This window comes from Penicillium solitum (genome assembly GCF_028829755.1).
Source record: "Penicillium solitum strain IBT 25940 chromosome Unknown utg000008l_segment0_segment0, whole genome shotgun sequence".
NCBI lineage: Eukaryota > Fungi > Ascomycota > Eurotiomycetes > Eurotiales > Aspergillaceae > Penicillium > Penicillium solitum.
The window spans coordinates 2519681-2538870 of record NW_027072127.1 but is presented as its reverse complement, the minus strand read 5'-3'; the positions used below and the strand labels follow the sequence as shown (position 1 = coordinate 2538870).

The 19190-nt window shown below is 48.4% G+C and overlaps 7 protein-coding genes across 7 annotated transcripts; 5 read left to right on the top strand and 2 right to left on the bottom strand.

Moving 5' to 3' along the window:
* Nucleotides 1-538: 538 nt before the first annotated feature.
* On the top strand, nt 539-1842 carry N7455_010254 (UDP-glucuronic acid decarboxylase family protein; the record flags this gene model as incomplete). Its single annotated transcript, XM_065606396.1, has 4 exons — nt 539-709; nt 772-911; nt 972-1162; nt 1238-1842. 4 exons carry the CDS (start codon nt 539-541, stop codon nt 1840-1842), a joined length of 1107 nt encoding a protein of 368 aa, XP_065460359.1.
* A 581-nt stretch (nt 1843-2423) lies between these two features.
* On the top strand, nt 2424-3997 carry N7455_010253 (uncharacterized protein; the record flags this gene model as incomplete). The annotated part of the gene is made up of 4 exons (XM_040954174.2): nt 2424-2802; nt 2855-3201; nt 3252-3704; nt 3755-3997. The coding sequence occupies 4 exons, from the start codon at nt 2424-2426 to the stop codon at nt 3995-3997; spliced, it is 1422 nt and encodes a 473-aa protein (XP_040815450.2).
* A 682-nt stretch (nt 3998-4679) lies between these two features.
* Nucleotides 4680-6053, top strand: N7455_010252 (uncharacterized protein; the record flags this gene model as incomplete). Its single annotated transcript, XM_040954084.2, has 2 exons — nt 4680-4812; nt 4873-6053. 2 exons carry the CDS (start codon nt 4680-4682, stop codon nt 6051-6053), a joined length of 1314 nt encoding a protein of 437 aa, XP_040815338.2.
* A 2073-nt stretch (nt 6054-8126) lies between these two features.
* N7455_010251 (homeobox domain-containing protein) lies at nt 8127-10043 on the top strand (the record flags this gene model as incomplete). Its single annotated transcript, XM_040954045.2, has 3 exons — nt 8127-8452; nt 8507-8706; nt 8764-10043. 3 exons carry the CDS (start codon nt 8127-8129, stop codon nt 10041-10043), a joined length of 1806 nt encoding a protein of 601 aa, XP_040815394.2.
* A 1016-nt stretch (nt 10044-11059) lies between these two features.
* N7455_010250 (phosphatidylglycerophosphatase) lies at nt 11060-11812 on the bottom strand (the record flags this gene model as incomplete). Its single annotated transcript, XM_040954017.2, has 1 exon — nt 11060-11812. One exon carries the CDS (start codon nt 11810-11812, stop codon nt 11060-11062), a length of 753 nt encoding a protein of 250 aa, XP_040815490.1.
* Nucleotides 11813-12013: 201 nt separating this feature from the next.
* On the top strand, nt 12014-13052 carry N7455_010249 (putative small nuclear ribonucleoprotein SmD3). Its single transcript, XM_040954173.2, has 4 exons — nt 12014-12207; nt 12337-12397; nt 12524-12653; nt 12749-13052. The coding sequence occupies exons 1-4, from the start codon at nt 12151-12153 to the stop codon at nt 12852-12854; spliced, it is 354 nt and encodes a 117-aa protein (XP_040815327.1). The 5' UTR covers nt 12014-12150; the 3' UTR covers nt 12855-13052.
* A 636-nt stretch (nt 13053-13688) lies between these two features.
* On the bottom strand, nt 13689-18631 carry N7455_010248 (uncharacterized protein; the record flags this gene model as incomplete). The annotated part of the gene is made up of 5 exons (XM_065606395.1): nt 13689-14308; nt 14359-15115; nt 15168-16319; nt 17708-18250; nt 18317-18631. The coding sequence occupies 5 exons, from the start codon at nt 18629-18631 to the stop codon at nt 13689-13691; spliced, it is 3387 nt and encodes a 1128-aa protein (XP_065460358.1).
* Between the last annotated feature and the right edge of the window lie 559 nt (nt 18632-19190).

Here is a 19190-nt window from a genome sequence, read left to right as displayed (position 1 = left end):
TACACAAAGACATCCACGTGTCTTTTACTTTCGTAATTACATACCAAATGAAATATACATATGTTCGTAGAAAGGCCTCGACAGTCAGCTAACCTTGTAATGCTTCTATTGCTGTGGTGATCAAAGAGCTATATCAATCAAGAAAGTTTTAGACTAATGACATTCTGAGGATTTGAAAATTTCATGTACATATTCTACGTGGTCCTTTTATCAAACCAGATCAAATATTCGACACAACGGATCAGTAATTCATTCATGTTGCCCGGGTCGTTGAATAAAGTGTGGCTGTGGATGTTGCATGCCACGGCAAAAGAAGGTGGCTGGCTACAAATGGTCAATATGCAGATATTTTCCCTACTATTCCTTTGAGATCTTCAATAGTGTATACCATTTGCGTTAGACGGTATCTGCTCAAGTGCAATACAAGATCTCAGTCACACAGGAGCCCAAATGCAAGGAGCTACTCCCTGTATATTGGCCAGATACCGTCACATTTCCAATAGTTGGATCTTTGTGCATAATACTGCGATTAGATCTCATGACTTCATTTGTTTTCAGTCCCGAAAAGGATTGTTCCACTCTGATGGCATTTGGGCTAGATTCTTCTACCGTTCCTCCGTCGTTCTCAAATTCCACACCACAGGCACAAGACAGAGCAGCAGGCTCTATGGATAACAAAAAGGGTCCGTTCAAAGTGCTAGTGACAGGAGTAAGTAATATTCAAAACACATTTACGCCGGATCTTTGACATATAAACTATTTAATGTGCAGACAGCGGGCTCTTTGGGATCGAACTTCGTCGATTTCCTCCTTGGGAACGGCCATACTGTGATCGGGCTTGACAATTTCCAGAGTGGCTTATCGAAAAATTTGTGCCATTTGGAAAATCATTCTCAGTTTCAATTTCTTAAGTAAAAACTACCTATGCCCTAGTGGAAGCCAACCTTTACAGGTTACTAACTAGGAACCAGGCACAATATCCAAGATCATCTTCCAGAGTTGGAAGGAATCGACCAGATCTACAATCTAGCTTGCCCAGCAAGCCCAGTTCATTATCAAAAGGACCCAGTGTCGACCTTAAATACTTGTTTCCTCGGTACTCGAAATCTGTTAGAGCTTGCTAGATCCAGAAATATACGTATTCTGCATACCAGCACCTCAGGTTAGCGATGCATAAACCCAGCCTCCCTGTATCCCTCGATATGCACCTGACTAAAGGTATGTCCATAAAAAATAGAAGTCTACGGCGACCTCTCCGTCCACCCCCAGCTAGAGCACTACTGGGGGAATGTGAACCCATTCGGCCCACGAGCCTGCTATGACGAAGGAAAACGCGCTGCCGAAGCCCTCTGCTACGCCTACCGAGAGCAACACGACGTCGACATTCGAATCGCGCGAGTCTTCAACACGTACGGACCACGGATGGGCGCAAGCGACGGTCGCGTCGTGTCCAACTTTATCGTATCTGCATTGGCCGGGGAAGATTTAAAGATTACCGGTGACGGCAAGGCAACTCGCTCGTCTCAATATGTCACCGACTGTACGCAGGGACTGTATGCGCTCATGCAGAGCGATTATAGTAAAGGCCCGGTAAATATCGGTAATGATCGGGAATTTACTATCCAGCAACTAGCTGAACTTGTGATCGGGCTTGTTTCGCAGATGACTGACCGGTTTAAAGCTTCTATTGCATATCTGCCACCGTTGGTGGATGACCCTACAGTGCGCAGGCCGGATATTACGTTGGCAAGAGAAGTTCTGTGCTGGGGACCGGTTATCCGGCTGGAAGAGGGATTGCGGAGAACGATCGAATGGCATATCAATGAGAGGCGGTCTGACTGACAAGGGGGCTATTGGTTGGTAGCTGCATCATAGTCCACGGGTATAGCTTCCAGAATTATCTGCCGCCTTCTCTATCTGATCGCTCAATAAGGTCTGTTTGCGCTGTGGTCGGTCCTCGGACTCGAAGATCGTTCCGATACCCCTCTATGGCTCCTATTTCTAATGAATCTGTGTAACCGACACGAAAACAATTGAAATAAAAGCAAAGATCCCCAGAGTCTCTTTCTTCTTATCAATAAGCTCTATCTCATAAATTATTCAACCTATCAGATCCACGACATGGTCAACGAACGTGGGTCCGACAAATATTTCCTCTTTGGGAATAGTTTATCGTGACCAAGTATGAACTTCAAGCTGTACGACAAGGCGAGACTTGCCAATCACGGCGTTATGTAAAGGCCATTTCTCAGGCATCAGTTTGCTACCTCTGCATTTTAATCATTGGCCAGGGCGGGGTGAATCTATATATGACTCCCATCCCCCACCACAATACATTCTCAGTTCAAATCAAACATCTTCGCTAAGCTTCACTTTTTATCCTTTTTCTTTTCCCACACCAACCATTCAGCGCAATCCATACAATGGGAGACTACACACCGGAATTGGGAACAGCTTCAGTGCCTACCCCATCTGAGAAGCTGGTCGACTCCACTGACATCAAACCATCCAGCGGAGTTCTTTACCACCAACTGCGAAATGAGCCCTTGAACATTGTCGGTGGTCGAGGCAGCTACCTGATAACTGAGGATGGTCTGGAAATTATGGATGCGACATGCGGCGCAGCTGTATCCTGTCTGGGTCACAGCGATGAGCGTATCCACGAAGCCATCTTGGACCAGCTAAAGAAAGTTCCTTACTGCTATTCCATGTTCTTCACCAACAGTGCTGCGGAGAGTTTGGCAAAGCTTCTGGTAGACTCAACCGGGGGCAAGATGTCTCGTGCCTACATCGTGAGCTCGGGTAAGAAACATGTCGATGCTGAATCACGATTGGTTTACTAAAATCACAATAGGTACCGAAGCCGTCGAAGCTGCTGTGAAGATGGCCATTCAGTACTACACAGAGTTGCCCGTTCCTGAGCCCCAGCGGGTGAATATTATTTCTCGAAAGTCGTCCTACCACGGAAATACTCTCGGGTCACTTGCTGTTGGACACCACGCCTCCCGCCGGAGGATCTATGAAAGTCTTCTTTCGAAGAATATTCACCACGTGCCCCAATGCTATCCCTACCGCAGAATGAATACCAATGAAAGTACCGAAGACTACGTTGCAAGACTGGCCCAAGAACTGGAGGACGAATTCCAAAGTCTTGGCCCCAACACTGTCTGTGCATTCGTGGCCGAGACAATGCCAGGTGCTGTGAGTAAAACGCAGTCCCGCCATGCTATATATGCTAATTGTTTCCATAGACACTTGGGTGTGTCCCCCCATTGCCCGGCTACCTCAAGGCACTGAAAGCCGTCTGTGAGCGACACGGGGCGCTCTTCATCCTAGATGAAGTAATGTCCGGCATGGGCCGTACTGGAACCCTCCATGCCTGGGAGCAAGAAGATGTCGTCCCTGATCTCCAAACAATCGCCAAGGGACTCGGTGCCGGCTATGCTCCGATCGCAGGGTTGCTCATCAACAAGCACGTTGTCGACACTCTGAACAAGGGCACCGGCGCTTTTGTCCACAGTCAGACATACCAGGGACACCCAGTCGCCTGTGCGGCTGCATATAGGGTGCAGCAGATTATACAAGAGGACAACCTGCTACCGAATGTGCGGGCGATGGGAGAATATCTGGGTCAACGTCTTCACGAGCGTTTGGATAGTCACCCCCATGTTGGTGATATTCGAGGCAGGGGATTATTCTGGGCTGTATGTTTTCTTCTTCTTTTACTACTTTGTCCTCACTAACATGACTATAGATGGAATTTGTTCAGGATAAAGAGACGAAAGAGCCATATCCGCCTTCAAAGGCGCTTTCTAGGACCCTGCACGCGACAGGTCTCAAGCCTGCACATGCGATTTCGTTAATGCCCGGAAATGGTGGTATCGATGGTGTCAATGGGGATCATATTATTCTAGCGCCGCCTTACAATACTACCCGTGAGGAAATTGACTTGATAGTCGATCGAACTGTTCGGGTCATTCAGGAGGTTCTGGGATAAAGGTTTCTTTGCGAATCAGTCTCTCTCGTATCTTCCCACAATTAGCTTCGTTAAATTGCCACTCAATTTTTAATCAATCAGATTAAATGACTCCTTGCGCATGTTTGACAAGACTTTTCCGTTGTTGTATTGTAACTTTATGGCGTATATATGTATGTGGGAGGTCGTCTTCCCAGAAATTTCAAAAGAATTCACTATAGCCACTTTCGCTCACCTTATTCTAATTTTTCGTGCATTACGATACATAAAACCTTGGCATATCTTATAGATTTAATCTAGTCTAGTGTCATTGCAATATATATTGTCCCGAGTGTTGATAGCAATCTAATTGGTCAATCGTCAGGTGACCGTCGTATATGTAGATAAGGCTGCGGGGAAACAAGACTCATATAATCCATGTCCCTAATATATTATTTGTGGATCTCTCACTAGCTAGAGGTGGATCATTTGTTTGATCGGCGAGATGCCTCGAGACGACAAGTTTTCACGGTCACGGACTGGTATGACGACTCATTCCAAGGCGAAGTGTAGGTGCTGATATATGTACGGAAAAGGATGTCTGCAATGCCGAAAGAAGCACAATAAATGTGATGAGCAACAGCCAATTTGCTCATTTTGTGCTTCACGGGATTTGGACTGTCAATATTCATCGGGTGTGAAATGGGTTCGACCAAAAGAGCCAATGCCGACAAGACATAAGCCTCGCTGCAAAGATCCCCGTCGAGCAATTGAACAAAACACACTAGGTCGACCTTCGACACTTTTCGCTCAGACATGTTTTGAGTCTGCAGAAGACAAATCTGCCTGGGAGTATTGTACGTCACTTTATGCCATGTAATTGGAACCGGAATATCTAACCAAGAAAACTTGCACAGATATAAGCCTTGTTTCATCCAATGTCCCCGCTGTAGATGGCCCAGACAACCCTTACCGGCAGGTCTCCATACCAGCCCTATCATCACCAATTCTTCTCGAGACTATTGTCTGCATATCGACAGAACATATGCTCAATTTCGGATTAGCCAGCGTTGATCTTGCAGCCAAGCGCCAGCAGAGAATGCTCAGAACGCTCGGACAAAACCTGCTCAGTATCGACGCCAAGGCCGCCTGCGGCGCAGGTACGATCGTAGCTAGCAATAAGCACGAGCGAGAAGCGCTACTTACAGCCGTTGTTCTTCAGGGGATCGTCGTCGCACAGTCAGCAGACGGCGTACTGGAGCCCCACGTCAAATGCGCTTCTTGGCTCATGCAAGCTGTAGGCTACTTCGACGAGATACCACAAAATCCCATCGCACGCATGACAGTACAACGCTTCGGCATGGTCGATGTAATGCTAGCCATCTCACGACAGCGAAGGCCGTACGCACCGCAAAACTTTATACTCAACCAGCCCGACCAGCATCGCTGGGACACCACTGAACCCTCCTTCCACAAGATGACAGGATGCCCACAGCCACTGATGTGCTTCCTAGTACGAATAGCGCATCTAGCCTGCGACGTGAGCGATGGGCTCGAAACAAATATAGACGAAGGCGCCATTCTTAACGAAGCATTCCAACTCGACACCGAGCTTCGCGCCTGGGGATCCGGATATAATGGAATCCCACCGGCGCAATGTGAGCGCACGCCTCTGGATATCCTTACCGAGTGCTTTTACTGGACTGCTCATTTGCTGCTTGCCCGTCGGGTCTTTCGAGACCAGACGTGCTCGCCGCGCGTGCAGCATTTGGTGCATGTGTGCTTTGGGCTGATGGATCATCTGTCAACGGGTTGTGGGCCCGATTCGTCGCTACCTCAGCCGTTCTACATTGCTGCGAGGGAGGCTATATCCCCTGAAGATCGTATGTGGGCTCGACAGAAGCATGAGTCTATGACAGCTTATTATCGGGAACAACAGCGGAACTCGGCAATGGAGCTTATTGAGCAGATCTGGGAAACTACGGATAAGCTACGGGAGTTGGGTAGTGGTTCTGGTTGGCCGACGGGGATTAAATTGTCAATTGTGGATAGTTATGTGCAAGCGCTTGATAGAGGGGCTTGTTTCTTCATCTTCTGACACACATATTTTTTGGGGGGTATTTAAGGGGTTCTCTTTTCCCCGCTGGTAATTAGGGATGAACCGGTTCACGGAGCAAGCTTGAAACAATGAACTGTCCTAGGGGTATCTACCTAGATGGGAATGGCGGGATCTCGCATGCCAACAATGGAAGATGAGGCACTACATACGGTTGGGTTATTAAATTCGAGGATTATTACCTGCAGCACAGAGTAGTCGAAGGAAATGAACAAACGCTAGACTAGGATAGGAATTAGGGAGATAGGCTCCCATTTGGAGATGGATTCCTGAATTTGTATTTCTTCACTATAGATTCAATGTGCACAATGTATACGGAGTACGGAAGTTGTACATAGTTATGTAGTTAGTTATATCATATGTTGCATGGATGTATGTTGTATACTCCGTACTCCGTACTCCATACGGAGTACCCCTTAAAATGGAGTATCAGAAACCGGATACGACGGATGCACGGGAGTAGGGCAGACAAGTCTAGAGAGTTGCACCCTGAATTCAAGACCGGTCGGGGTCTAGAATGACCTGTCATGTTTCTAGGACCAATCATAATCAATACTGGGGCGGGTACCTGAATGTTTCTCCTTTGGTGGTCCACGGAACTGCACGTGTAACTGCATGCTTATTGGCCGAGTCCACTGGGTAAGCCCCCTAGAACCGTGGTCCCAATACCGTCCAATAGTCAGTGGCTGACGATTTTCGAATCAGGGGAAACTGCCAGGGGAAAAACTTCTACTCCCGTACATCCATGTTCAACATATTCCACTCAGTACACGTTAATTCGTCAAATTGTACTCCGTGAAACGCATCGAGTTGTTAACAGTGTCTCAGATGCCTCGATCTCGCATAGATGCCGTTCGGTATTAAGGCGATCAGGTTCGTGTGGTTTATTTGACGCCCTTTAGTTGAACTAGTGCCCCTGAAAAGAAAGAGAGAGAGAGAGAGAGAGAGAGAGAGAGAGAGTCACATCGATCTAGTTGGACAAGACATAAACGCCGAGTAAGGGGAGTGGCACTCGTACCCCTCTCCAAAACAAATGTTCTGTGCCCTTATTGCTCCAGAGCTCCGTGATGCTGCTTGGGCTTATGCAGGTCAACGCAGGGGCCAAAACCAGTTTCCTTCCACTCCATACATCGCACACACTCCATACACAGGACGTAGATGACGAAATATACATGGGGTTTTTCGGTTCGAATCCATAGAAAAGATACAAAGGATTTTTAAAAAAAACGTAAGAGAACTAAAAAAAGACAAATAAATCGAGGCCTTGACCGAAATAAAAAAAAAAAAACCAAAAAAAAACAATGGGCCCCCCCACGAGGTGCCAATAGTCCAAAAAGCCCCCGGTGCGTTGTCCATCCAAAGTCAACTGGTTCCCTGTGTAGTCAGCATCTCCCATCTCCTGATCCGCTTCCTTCTGGCTTCTGTGTTTCTCATTCCCTCCATTCTTTTCTTTTTCTTTTGCGTCCGTTTCATTCTTTCACGGCGACATTATATCACTCGTTTCTACCCAATTCATTCATTTCCCCGAGAACGGTTTCCCCCCTCCCGTTCCCACCCCGTTGATCGACTCAACCTGGGTATTTGAGCATTTGCCGAAACATCTTCATTGATTCTTCATTGATTCTTGTCGATATTCGATATAGGGAGAAATTATTCCCCTGCCATTCGTTCCCAGCTGCTTAGGCCAGCCTTTTTATTTATCCCCTCGTTTTTGGACGCCTCTGCGACGCGCCCTTTCAACCCAACCCCCCAGTCTCTGACGTGGACAGCCTCGAAAGCCATTCGATCCCTACGCTAGACTTCCATTCATTTACATCTTCAACTTGTCCCTCTCGCGCCTGTGGCTGCTTCGAGAGCATCATCATTTCCAACAATCTGTATCCGCACCACAATCACACCCATCCCATTATTTGTCGGCCGGATCGTCACACATCGTACCTTTTCATTCCGAACAAAAAAAAAACTATATACGCCACCCCAAGAAAGGCATATTGAACACCTTCGAACACATTTCCGATTACGTGCGATATATTTTCTACCGTACCACGTTACATTATGTCTTCGTTGACAGAAATGCATTACCCGCCAACCGACGCAATTGCGCCCACGGCATCGTCCTCTTCGCCTCCAGCCTCCACACCCTCTCCGTCAACCTCGAGTGCTACCACGGCTCATTCCTCTGCTACGCGCCGACCTCCTCGCAAAAGCACCCTGACTCAACAGCAGAAAAACAACAAACGTCAACGCGCAACTCAGGATCAGCTTGTCCTTCTGGAGATCGAATTCAACAAGAACCCAACACCCACTGCGGCTACCAGAGAGCGCATTGCTTCAGACATTAACATGACGGAGCGGTCTGTTCAAATCTGGTTCCAGAACCGGTAGGTTCTACCTGGAATTGTGTTTGTATTTTTATTTTTACTGACTCAAGACAGTCGTGCTAAAATCAAGATGCTGGCGAAAAAGAGCATTGAGACTGGTGAAGGATGCGATTCTATCCCAGAATCCATGCGACACTATCTCGCGATGCAGTTTGACCCGAACAAGCCTGGCGCAAGAGACCCCTTTGGACGTACTGGCGCATATGGCCCGCCGAGCATGTACGCAAACGAGACCAACCCTTCTGGCAAAGTTGGTATGTTGATAGCTCTCTCTGATCCTACCACCCGTTAAACTAACTCATCTTTTCTAGTGATCTCTCATTTCACTTGTCGTTCCTTGACTGTCGGCAGCTGGCGGCGCATTGGGCAAAATGCCATGGACTTGGTCGTTTTCTATTCCCCCGATAAGGCATGCATGACTTACTATATCAACAACGATGCTGCTGGCTATAAGATCGAGTATCCATTCGCCTATATCAAGAACATCACCTTGGAAACCGGTGATCCAAGCCCTGGGCCGAATGGGGAACCACCTCGACCAGGTGGTCTTGTCGTGGAACTGAACCGCCCGCCGCACTTTTACATGGACTCATCTAACTCTGGAGGGTTTTATCAGTGCGGTGATTTCACGGAGGAACAGCAAGCTAGTCAGATCATGGTTCATCACCTGGGAGGCCATCCCAAGGTCTTGAGCGTTCAGCTTGCCAAGCTTGTGTCGTTGGAGTCCTTCCAGAACCGCCTAGCTTATAATAACAGCAGCTTTACCATGCCAACTGCGATGTCTCCGCCATTCATCCAGCGTCCTGCATCTCAGCCTAACCAGTTTGTCGCTCCCACTTACATGAACTTGTACCAGGACAGCAATCACTTGGGTTTCAACATGCCAGCTGCTCGCGGCCACAAACGCCAACGAAGCCGTTCGGTACCTGTTGCAGTTGATATCTCGTCATTCCAGAGTCCCATGTCTTCCTTCCATGTGCCACCCCCTCCACCCCCGTTCAACCACACGGAGGCAGGCATCTACGCACCCGTTCCACAGTCAGTGCACCATCTCCCCACCGACCTGCGCATCGACACCCAAGGATATGGACTGGATTTCCGCACGAACCCCATGTCCGCCACGACCACCGGATCACCTCCCGACTTCGCCAGTCCCATGTACAGCAACGCCGGCCAGGGCGAGATCACGCCAGTCGCCAGCATGGCGCCTCAGTTCAACGTGCCGTTTGTCTCAGGCGGTTCAACCGATGCCTCGGGAATGGGCTCTCATGCCCCATCTCCTTACTCCAGCATGAGCCCTGCAGACCCGCTGATTGCAAACCATTCACCGCCACTGTCCAACATATCGCAAGGTTCCTCCGATATGTATGGTTTCTCCCACGACCAGCAGACTGGCTTCGATGACGGTCTTTCGATGAACGATATGTACTCGAAGCATCATGTCAACTACGGTGTTTCGCACGAAAGCCCTAGCTTTGAGCTGCCCATGCATGGCCTCTCTGCCCACCCTTCTCCTGGCATGGGTGATTACTCCCACAGTATGGCTAACTTGGATGAGATCAACTCACAGGGCATGCCAACTGGGTCATGAACGGGTGTCTCTTTGAGGTTATTCAGTTTGTGTTTCTCATTTTGTCTCTTGATGTTTCACGGCCTTTTCTGTGCATGCGGCGCTTATGCTTGTCATGCGTTCTTTGGGGGTTTTTCACCTTGGGAATTTCTTCATTGTCCTATTTCCAGAGCCGTGGCTAGGTGTTTGGTTTCGGTTTTTTTTTTTGGTAAAAACCCTCGACGGCTCTTTTTGGATGATTCTCGTCTCGCTGGCGACGGCTAGGAAAGCGATTTTACCTTTTGATGTGTTTCTTGCGTGACATACCCTTATGTCTTCTTATATTGATTATACCCTTTCTATTCTGGGGCCGGTCCTGAAGCGATTTTGTTCTTTTTGTTTCTGTTTTCCCGGCTGTCCCGGTTGAATCCAGGACCTTTTTTTCTTTTTCTTCTTCTCTTCTTCTTTTCTCCCGGTCATTTTACCATTCTTCACTTTTTTCTCTTTTGATTTATGGCCGGGATCATTCTCATCATCTTTTTTCCCTTTTTTTCATTTTCAAATTCTATTTTACGTGGTTATGCCAAACAGACCGACTTGGACTGCGACTCCATTCCCCTCAATTTTCATTTTTTGTTCCTTTTTGTGTGAGTTTCTTCAAGGAGGGTGGTGCGATCTGCCGTACACTCCTGTGGTTACAATGACCCATTCCCACATCATGGGTCTGCCGTCGAATTCTTGCGCATGAGCTTGTTCTGTCGACACCTGTTTGGGTCTGACATCCAACCAACGCCAATCCTCTGGGCTGCGCAGAGTTGTGATATCTTCTGCCCGGGACCATACAAGTAGGACGGTGTTGAGCTGGCGGTATACGAGTGGGGGATTGACGCTAGGCTCTGAATCAATTCATTTTGTATCGCATACACCTCCGTCTAGATTGTAGCTGTAATTCCTTCTCACTATACTGTACGATGGTAACTACATAGTTAGGTGCTACTCGTATATACTATTATACAATGGTATCTTAAACATCTTATATCAACCCAGCATCACATGCCTTACGCCTGCTTCTGCTTCTCCCACCCCATCGGCAAGGGTGCCTTATATCCTCCCTTCTCCCTAAGGAACCATTCAATCCAAACCTCCATCTTCTCCAAGACATTCCGTTCCGGCTTCCCCTCCATCCCAACATCAAACACCCCCTCCTTACACCACACACTCCACGACCCCATCATCCCGGCCATAAGCACATCTGTTCCAAGCCGATCCCCAACAACAGCAATTTCATGCGGAGACTCAACAACGCCCCTCTCCCGGAACCATTGCACAACCTCCTCCCCGCAAAAAGGCTTCTTTTCCGTCCCCGCCGGTAGCCGGAAAACAGGAATGCGCAGATGCGCAAGCTGTGCTTCTAGCTCGGAGATTTCGCCGTCGAAGCGCGGGTGGCTACCGGCGCGGTTCGAGACAATCAGGATTGCGTTCGGGTTTGTGGTTTGGTTAAAGAGGGATGTTGGCGAGGTGCGGAGGGAGGAGAGTTTGGCCAGGATCTGTGGAGGGAAGGATGTTGTTTTCGCCGCGCAGAGTGTATTGTCTTTGTCGAGGACTAGAGCGCGGATTGTGGGTGTGTGTGGGGGCTTTTCGGGTGGTGTTTGGAGTCCTTTCTTTGCATTGATCAGGTGTGGTCCTAGGTTCTCGGGAAGGTGGGTGAAGGTTGGGATGGTGAGGTGTGGAAGGAATTGTGTTGGTTGTTTGAGGAGGGTTTGGACGGCGTGGTTGAAGCCGCGTAGATTGGAATTGGGTGAGCCGGCCATTATGGTGATATTTGAATTTTGACGTAGAATTATCGGAGGTGTAGAGAGTGCTATTGGATGCGCATTATGTGGAGGTTTTTATGACTTTTTGAGGTTGGAGTTGTTGTTTGGTCGGGATTGAGAGAGAGAGAGAGCCCAAAGCGGAGAGGATGAGCTTAGCCGCAAAACTCGCCTTTCTCTTAACCTCCACTTACTCCAACCTCATCACTGTCCCACCATCTCCCCACGATCACCCATTGCTTTGATTCGTGCCTTTTTTTTGCGCGAGGGAAGCTTTCAGGTTTATTTTCGACTTTTGTTAACCGCTTTCCATCCTCGTTCGCCGTCACACAGTCAAAATGGGCAAGCTCACCTCCACGATCGGCATCCCGATCAAGCTCCTCAACGAAGCGCAGGTGCGTTACAGTCCCTGATATTGCCATTTCGATTATTGGATCGAAAGGCAGGGTACACGGGTGATATCGCGAAAATTGATATCACCGTGGACAGCGCGAGACAGATGGGCTAATATCGTTTTCCAATAGGGTCATGTCGTGACGATTGAGATCACATCCGGAGTCGTCTACCGGGGAAAACTTTTGGAAGGTGGGTGATTTATTTCCACTCGAGCTTTTTTGGGTGTCTGCTCTCTATTCATAGAGGCGGTCTATAAACAAGCTTCGGGAAATGTCTCTGTTGCGCGATTCGAAAGCTAACATGCATCCCCCACAGCCGAGGACAACATGAACGTTCAGCTCAAGGACATCACCGTCACTGCTCGCGATGGCCGTGTCTCCCATCTCGACCAGGTCTACATTCGCGGCAGCCACGTGCGATTCTTCATCGTGCCTGACATGCTCCGGTACGTTAAACCCTGATATCCAGCTTTTTGGATCGTGATTTTGCGAACTGCGCATCTTCAATTTCACCCTTGCTAACTAGCTTCTTTCTTTTTAGTAATGCTCCCATGTTCCGTACACGAGGCCAGCGCGGGCGCGGTGTCGGTTTGGCGCGTGGTAAGGCTACCGTGCAGCGTGCGCGTGGCCAGCGCGGCCGGGGTTAGATGTTATGTGGAAGAGATGAAATCGCAGTTTCAAGGCCTCACAAATTCAAGAGTGGTTGGCGTTTTTCTTTGTTTTCTTGGTTCTTAGGGGATTTCTTTTTCGGGCTTTGATCTTGCGAAGTCTTAAAATATCGGCTGGCATTTGTTCTTGTAGATGCTTTGTCAGATCACCATGCAATTTATGAATCAATACCCGACCTGAATCTCCTGGTTCCATATGTTGAAGGCGTGTCTGTGTGTATGTTCAGCTCACACGGCCCCATCTAGTATTGATATCGATTCAATGCCTCGGATGGCGGGTCATATACGGCTCATGTGCGAACAGCATATTAAGCGTAGCAGGAGCTCCATACCCACGGAATCAACCTACCTAGATAGCTGATTAATGCCTACAAAGAAAAGAGGGAAACACTCATTGGCCATGAGTTAGGCAATTCAGACGTGGACCGTGGACCGTGGACCGTATGTACATATGAGCTCCCGCCGCTTTTAGGAGGGGCTGTGTAAATGTGAGCACAGTGGTCGTGCCTAGGCCTCGCCAATACCCGCCCACCGCCCAAACCCGCCCGCGAAAACCCAGCCCATGGGCCGGGTTGGGTCTTAGTCAGCAAACCCGTGGGCGGGTTGTCATCCGCGAAACCCAACCCAAGACCCAAATGGGTACCCGCGATTACCCAAAAAAGCAAAAAAAGCTGACTGATCATTTTACACTAAGTTATGCAGTAATTTTCGATTATCTAATTGTTTCGATGGCGTAACTACTAGCTTCTAGCTGTGAATATTTGGAAAGGAACATGAAGGGCTTGAAAAAATCAAATTGGATAATTATAAAGACTAGTATACCTCGTAACCTCGCAGTCTGCTGGAGGGCATTGTTACCCGACCAGAAGATCTCTTCTGGCTTCTATCACTCAATTGCATGATTGGAGGCGGAAGTAAATCTGCTTCGTCGTAATCAACCACGTCTTCCTCCATACTCTCTTCTTGTTGTTCAGGTTCGTGAATATGTCTGTGTATAGAGCTCCGGCCGGTCTCTACCACCGTACACTGCACTTGGTATGTCTCCTCTGGCTCAGAGTTACCCTCGAGATTCTCGCTCTCTTCAATCTCCTCATTGTCGCTGATCGGCTCTGCATCCTCTTCGATTGCCTTCAACGCTTCATCCTCTTCAAGTGCCTCTTGGCTCTCGCTCTCCAACGGTTTCTCCAGACGAATCAATTGCTGTCCCTCTAGTGTGAGCTTTTCTGAGCACATGTACATCATCAAGTCTTGAATGGTCCCTTCGTGAAGAGACCCTCGGCGATAATGACAAATGTCTCGTGCGCTATTGAAGAGCCTTTCTACACCCGCGCCGGTGGCAGGGACTGAAAGCAAGTCTCGTGCGAGCCGAGACAGCACTGGGAATTCGCGCTCGTGTTCTTTCCAATAAAGTCGCGGCGACACAGGGACATTGGCTATTCGAGGTCAGTCAGTTGTTCCAGTGTGTTGTACTGATTGCTCGTGCCTTCGCGAAGATACTGGTCCACTTCGTCATACTCTACTCCTTCATGGAAAATCGATGCACCAGGTGGCTCGAGTAGCCGATCAAGCTCTGTGCTATGCGAATTGGAAGATCGCTGGACCGTACGGAATAGCAACTCGGGGTTCTGCTGCTGATACTGTGTGAAAGATGCTCTCAAATATTCACAGTACCTTTTTGACGTATCTTCATGGCAAGTTGAGTACTCTCGATCATCAAAAGCACTCAGTTTATACTGAGGGGCAAGTAATGTTCCAGTGCCATAGAGAAAACCGTGGTCGCGGTAGGTTTTTTCGTAGTACTCTTTCAGCTTCTGCCTCGCCACAAGCAACGCGCCATACATGTCTTTCTTCCAGGGTGTTGTCTTTCTCTTCAATCTTCGATTCGACCGTTCGATATGCTCCAGTAGTTTCCTATACACAAGGAACACACTATGGATTGTGACGTCTCTGGTCTTCATCAGAGCCATGGTGAACTGAAAAAACGGTTTGGTCAAATGAACGAGGTAGTCAATTTGCCTCCATTCAACGTCGGTAACCTTGAGCTGCGAGTATTCATGATCACAGCAGTATTTGTCGATTACATTTCTCAGCCGGCGTGCTCGGCGAAGCATCAAAAAAGTTGAATTCCAGCGTGTCTGAACGTCATGTAACGGAAAAAGCCGAGTACCACCTGATTGGAGGCATAAAAAAGCATCACGCCGTTGTGGGCTTGCGTTGACAAAGATCGCAAAGGATCGAATCTAATGCTGTCAGTGCTCTGAGTCTATTGAAAAAGTGAATATCTTGGCTCACCTTTGTCAGTGTATGAGCCACGTCTCCATAATTGATCGAATCCTTCAACCCGTGCGCTTGGGTGTCGGACCAAAAGGCTCTGACTTCTTTATTCTTAGGTGCTGCCCTGATATGTCCTAGTAGCTGTTTCAGGCAAAGCTGGATCACATGAGCCATGCAGGGAACCCGGACTATTGATTCCCTGGAGCTAATAGCTCCGATAGAGAGCAGTCTCTCTTGCAAGGCGCGTATCATGGTGTCGTTGTTGGTAGCGTTGTCTGTAGTAACGCTAAAAATACGATCGAGAAGTTTTCGTTCCTCCAGTAACCGGTGCAAAACATCACTAAGGTTGTTGCCTGTATGAGGACCGTGCAACGGCTCAAAGCCGAGGAGCATTTCCCTATAGTTCCAATCTTTGTCGATGAAATAAACCGTGATTGCCATGAATGCCTGCTGAAATGGACTGGTCCAACAATCTAAAGCGAGGGAAACCTTGGCATCTTCAGGCAGATCTTGTAACTGTAACTCTTGCTGGCAATTGACTGCATCCCGGAGCCGTCTCCGCAGGGTCTTCGCTGACGGGAGTTCCAATTCTCCGGGACCAGAATATAAAAGGCTGAGTAGCCTCTGAAACACCGAGTTCTCCACCGTCTGGAAAGGCAAACGAAGACACGTAATTGTCTTCAATATCTGCTCCTCGATTTGAAATGTTGTCACTCTGTGGACACTGGGTGAGTCTCTCGTGAAATGGTTCTGCAAAGAATCCGAAATCAATGACTGATTAAATCCCTTTTTCTTCCCTTTACGACAAGTATTAGACTTTTTGTGTCTACTCATGGCGCTTGTCCCATTCCCCTTATACTGTGGATGATCAAGCACAGTGAGACAAGCCTGGCAGATGACTCGAGGACGCCCAGAATCAATATCAGCCACCTGGTCAAAGTGTTTCCACACATCAGCGTGACGCGATCCGGTGGACCATTTGATCTGGGATTGGCCTTCTCCGTTCAGCTTTTGGCCGTACTCTGTTTCCTTCCACCATTCAAGAAACTCTGTCTCTAGATGCGACTCGTACGCAATCCATTTCTTTCTGTGCTGAGGTCCCACACGTCGGAGTGTCGCTGGAGGTCTTCGAGTAGTTATGTCGTAGGTTTTGCGGGGTCCTGTCAAAGGCTGCGGTCCATCTTAGTATACATGTAGGTAGCGCCGCAACACTCAGAGGCTAGTGGAAGGGACCATTTTCTTACAGAGGATTGAATGTCAGAATCCAAGAAGCCGTCAGATGACGGCTCAATGGAGAGCAGTGGACTGAAAGGCCGATGTATTGATCGCGATGATGAGGAAGAAGACGCCATACTGAAGTAAAAGGCCACTGGTATTGGAAGATGGGGATTTTTTTCATCTTGAGTACTTGATTGTGGATTTTGTTCCAGTCGCGTCGTGCGTTTGGATCTATCTATTCCTGAGTCGCGTAAAACCCGCGGGTACCCAAAACCCAACCCAACCCAACCCAACCCGCCCGGAGATGAATACGACTTTGGGAGGACACTGAGAAGGTCCAAATCACTGATTTTAAATGATCGAACTAAAGATAATATTTTTGAGCTCACTCGAAAGATTCTCAATTGATGAATTTACATAAAATCATCAATGTGGCCTGTAATCCTTTCAGATGTGTAAAGCAGGGCGATGGGGGCAGTGATCTACATGTAGAGAATATATATTTCCAGGTCGATGGCGTTGATTGTTTCAGTGTAATATCCACTCAAAAGCGTGACAGAAATAAATGACCAAAATTACACCAGATGACTAATCAAGTTTATCCACGATTTATGCATGTTTTTGGGTATTTTGGGCAACCCGCGGGTACCCGCCAAGAACCCATGGGCGGGTTCATCAAGGCCAAAACCCGCGGTGGGTTGCCCATGGGCGGGTAAGGAAATTGAAAACCCAACCCAAACCCGCGTTTGGCGAGGTCTAGTCGTGCCCAAGTATGTCACGTGACTATTCGTCCCCTGCGCAGAAATACACACCTCTTGAGGTCGTTCCTTCTCATCCTAGTTCCCATGTTATATGGAGAAGGTCTGGGTTGGTGGGTTAGGTATATAATGTATGGATATGAATCAATTGGATACACAATACTCCCTAAGGTGAATATATTAAGACGAAGAACAACACATGAGGACGTTGAATCTCCAGGAATAGAAGAAGAAAAAACAAACAAATACAAACAGAAAACACGTTCAATAATTTCCCTTTCCCTTCAAGCCTCAAAACCCATGCCTCTTGGGTCAGATCAGAATACTGCCTGTTTGGCAATTGCGAAGGCTTCCCGCTGCTTTGGCAACTAGCTCATTTTCCCCTGCTGCAAACATCTCCAAACACTTCACAGAATCGATCCAGAAGTACGTCTACCTCATTCTTTCTGAGAATGGAGTTGGACGACTCGATCACAAAAAAAGCAGTTGTGTTTGTAGGAAATACAAGCAACCACACGATATCCTCAGGGGGGAGATTGAAGAATTGCGCGCTCTTCTGGCAGGACACCTGACCGAACTTACACTTTTGTTATAGTTTTGAAACACCACCACTGATCCCAGTTTGGTTCCTGATGACCACTTGGTGCAATTTCCCACAATCTCATTCCATCCAATGATCTCAAACCTGATACTCTCAGCATGCTGAGACTGGACAGCACGAAGTAGCTCAAGGGAGGTGTCGGGCTTTAGAGTTTGTTGAACTCGGACGGGGATCGTATTTAATGCAGGGGCCGAGAACTTCAGTAATACCCGGAAGGAGTAGATTTCGGGCGTTATTAATTGCCCGAAGACAACGTCCGGGGAGCCTGTCCATTCCTGTAGCACCGTTGCCCAGGCTACTTTGATACCCTTCGAGTTCTCTGACATTCCATACAGGGACAAGAGGTTTACACCGCTGTGCTGCCACTTGGCCAGTTCGGTCGCCGCCATGGGCTCACCCACCATGACCAACGTCTTCAGTCCAGAAATATCTCCTGGGTCCAGGAGGCGAAGGACCGATGGTGTCAGTTTGAGCCAGTTTGCCTCATTCTGACGAATTGCCCCAAGCAAGTCGTTCTGCAGCTGCTATTCGGACGGCACACAGATACAGGCTCCCTGGGTAAGAGGAGCGAGCTGGTCCATGAGACTGACGAAGAAGGCATAGGAGGCATACTGCAATATGCGTGACTGAGACAGACCAAGCTGTTGGGCGTAGTTTGTCAGGCCACTCGCGAAGGCTGTATGATCCATCGCAAACCCCTTTGGTTCCCCCGTGGAACCAGAGGTAAATCCAGCATACATGATGTTATGTGGGTGAACAGTTGCGAGTTGTTGGGATTCCGTTGCAGGAGGTTCATCCATTTCTAAGTCACGAGGAAGGTCCCAGATGGGAACGTCCAACTTCTCCGCCAGGGCCTCATGTTTGGCCGACACCAGGATGAGTCGTGGTTGAGCCTTGCGACACATAACTGCCAGTCGTTTGGCGGGTTGTGAGGCATCTAGGCGCTTCGGGGCCAGTCCTGCAGGCACCTCCAGGGCTGAGACATCCACGTGACACCACCAGGATGATCTCTCGCTCTGTCTCTCTCTCCCCCCGTCTGCCCTCTCGTTTATGGATGAATACATATTCTTTCTCATCATATCATTGATTGTATCGCATTGGCCAGACTGATCTTAGTACTTTTCGTATGGGATCCCGCGGACCTAATGTCCACCTTGGAACAAGGTTTTCGACACTTCATACTATCTTCCATAGTAGAATACCCAAAGCAGGGAGAGTAAACTGGCCTAGAAAATGGTAGTGTACAGCATAAAATCGAGCTGTGTACATATACCAAGGCAATATACAGTCGGGAAAACTCCGACGAACTAAATCCGATGAACTCCGAAGCGGATTAGCATCGGAGATGCTCCCGAGGTCGGAAAACTGTGGCCCGGTTTCTCCGAACCCCCTAAACTCTGATTTTCGTCACCCACGTCACAGTCCCTTTCTCCGAACAACACCCTTGTCGATTACAATGCGTAC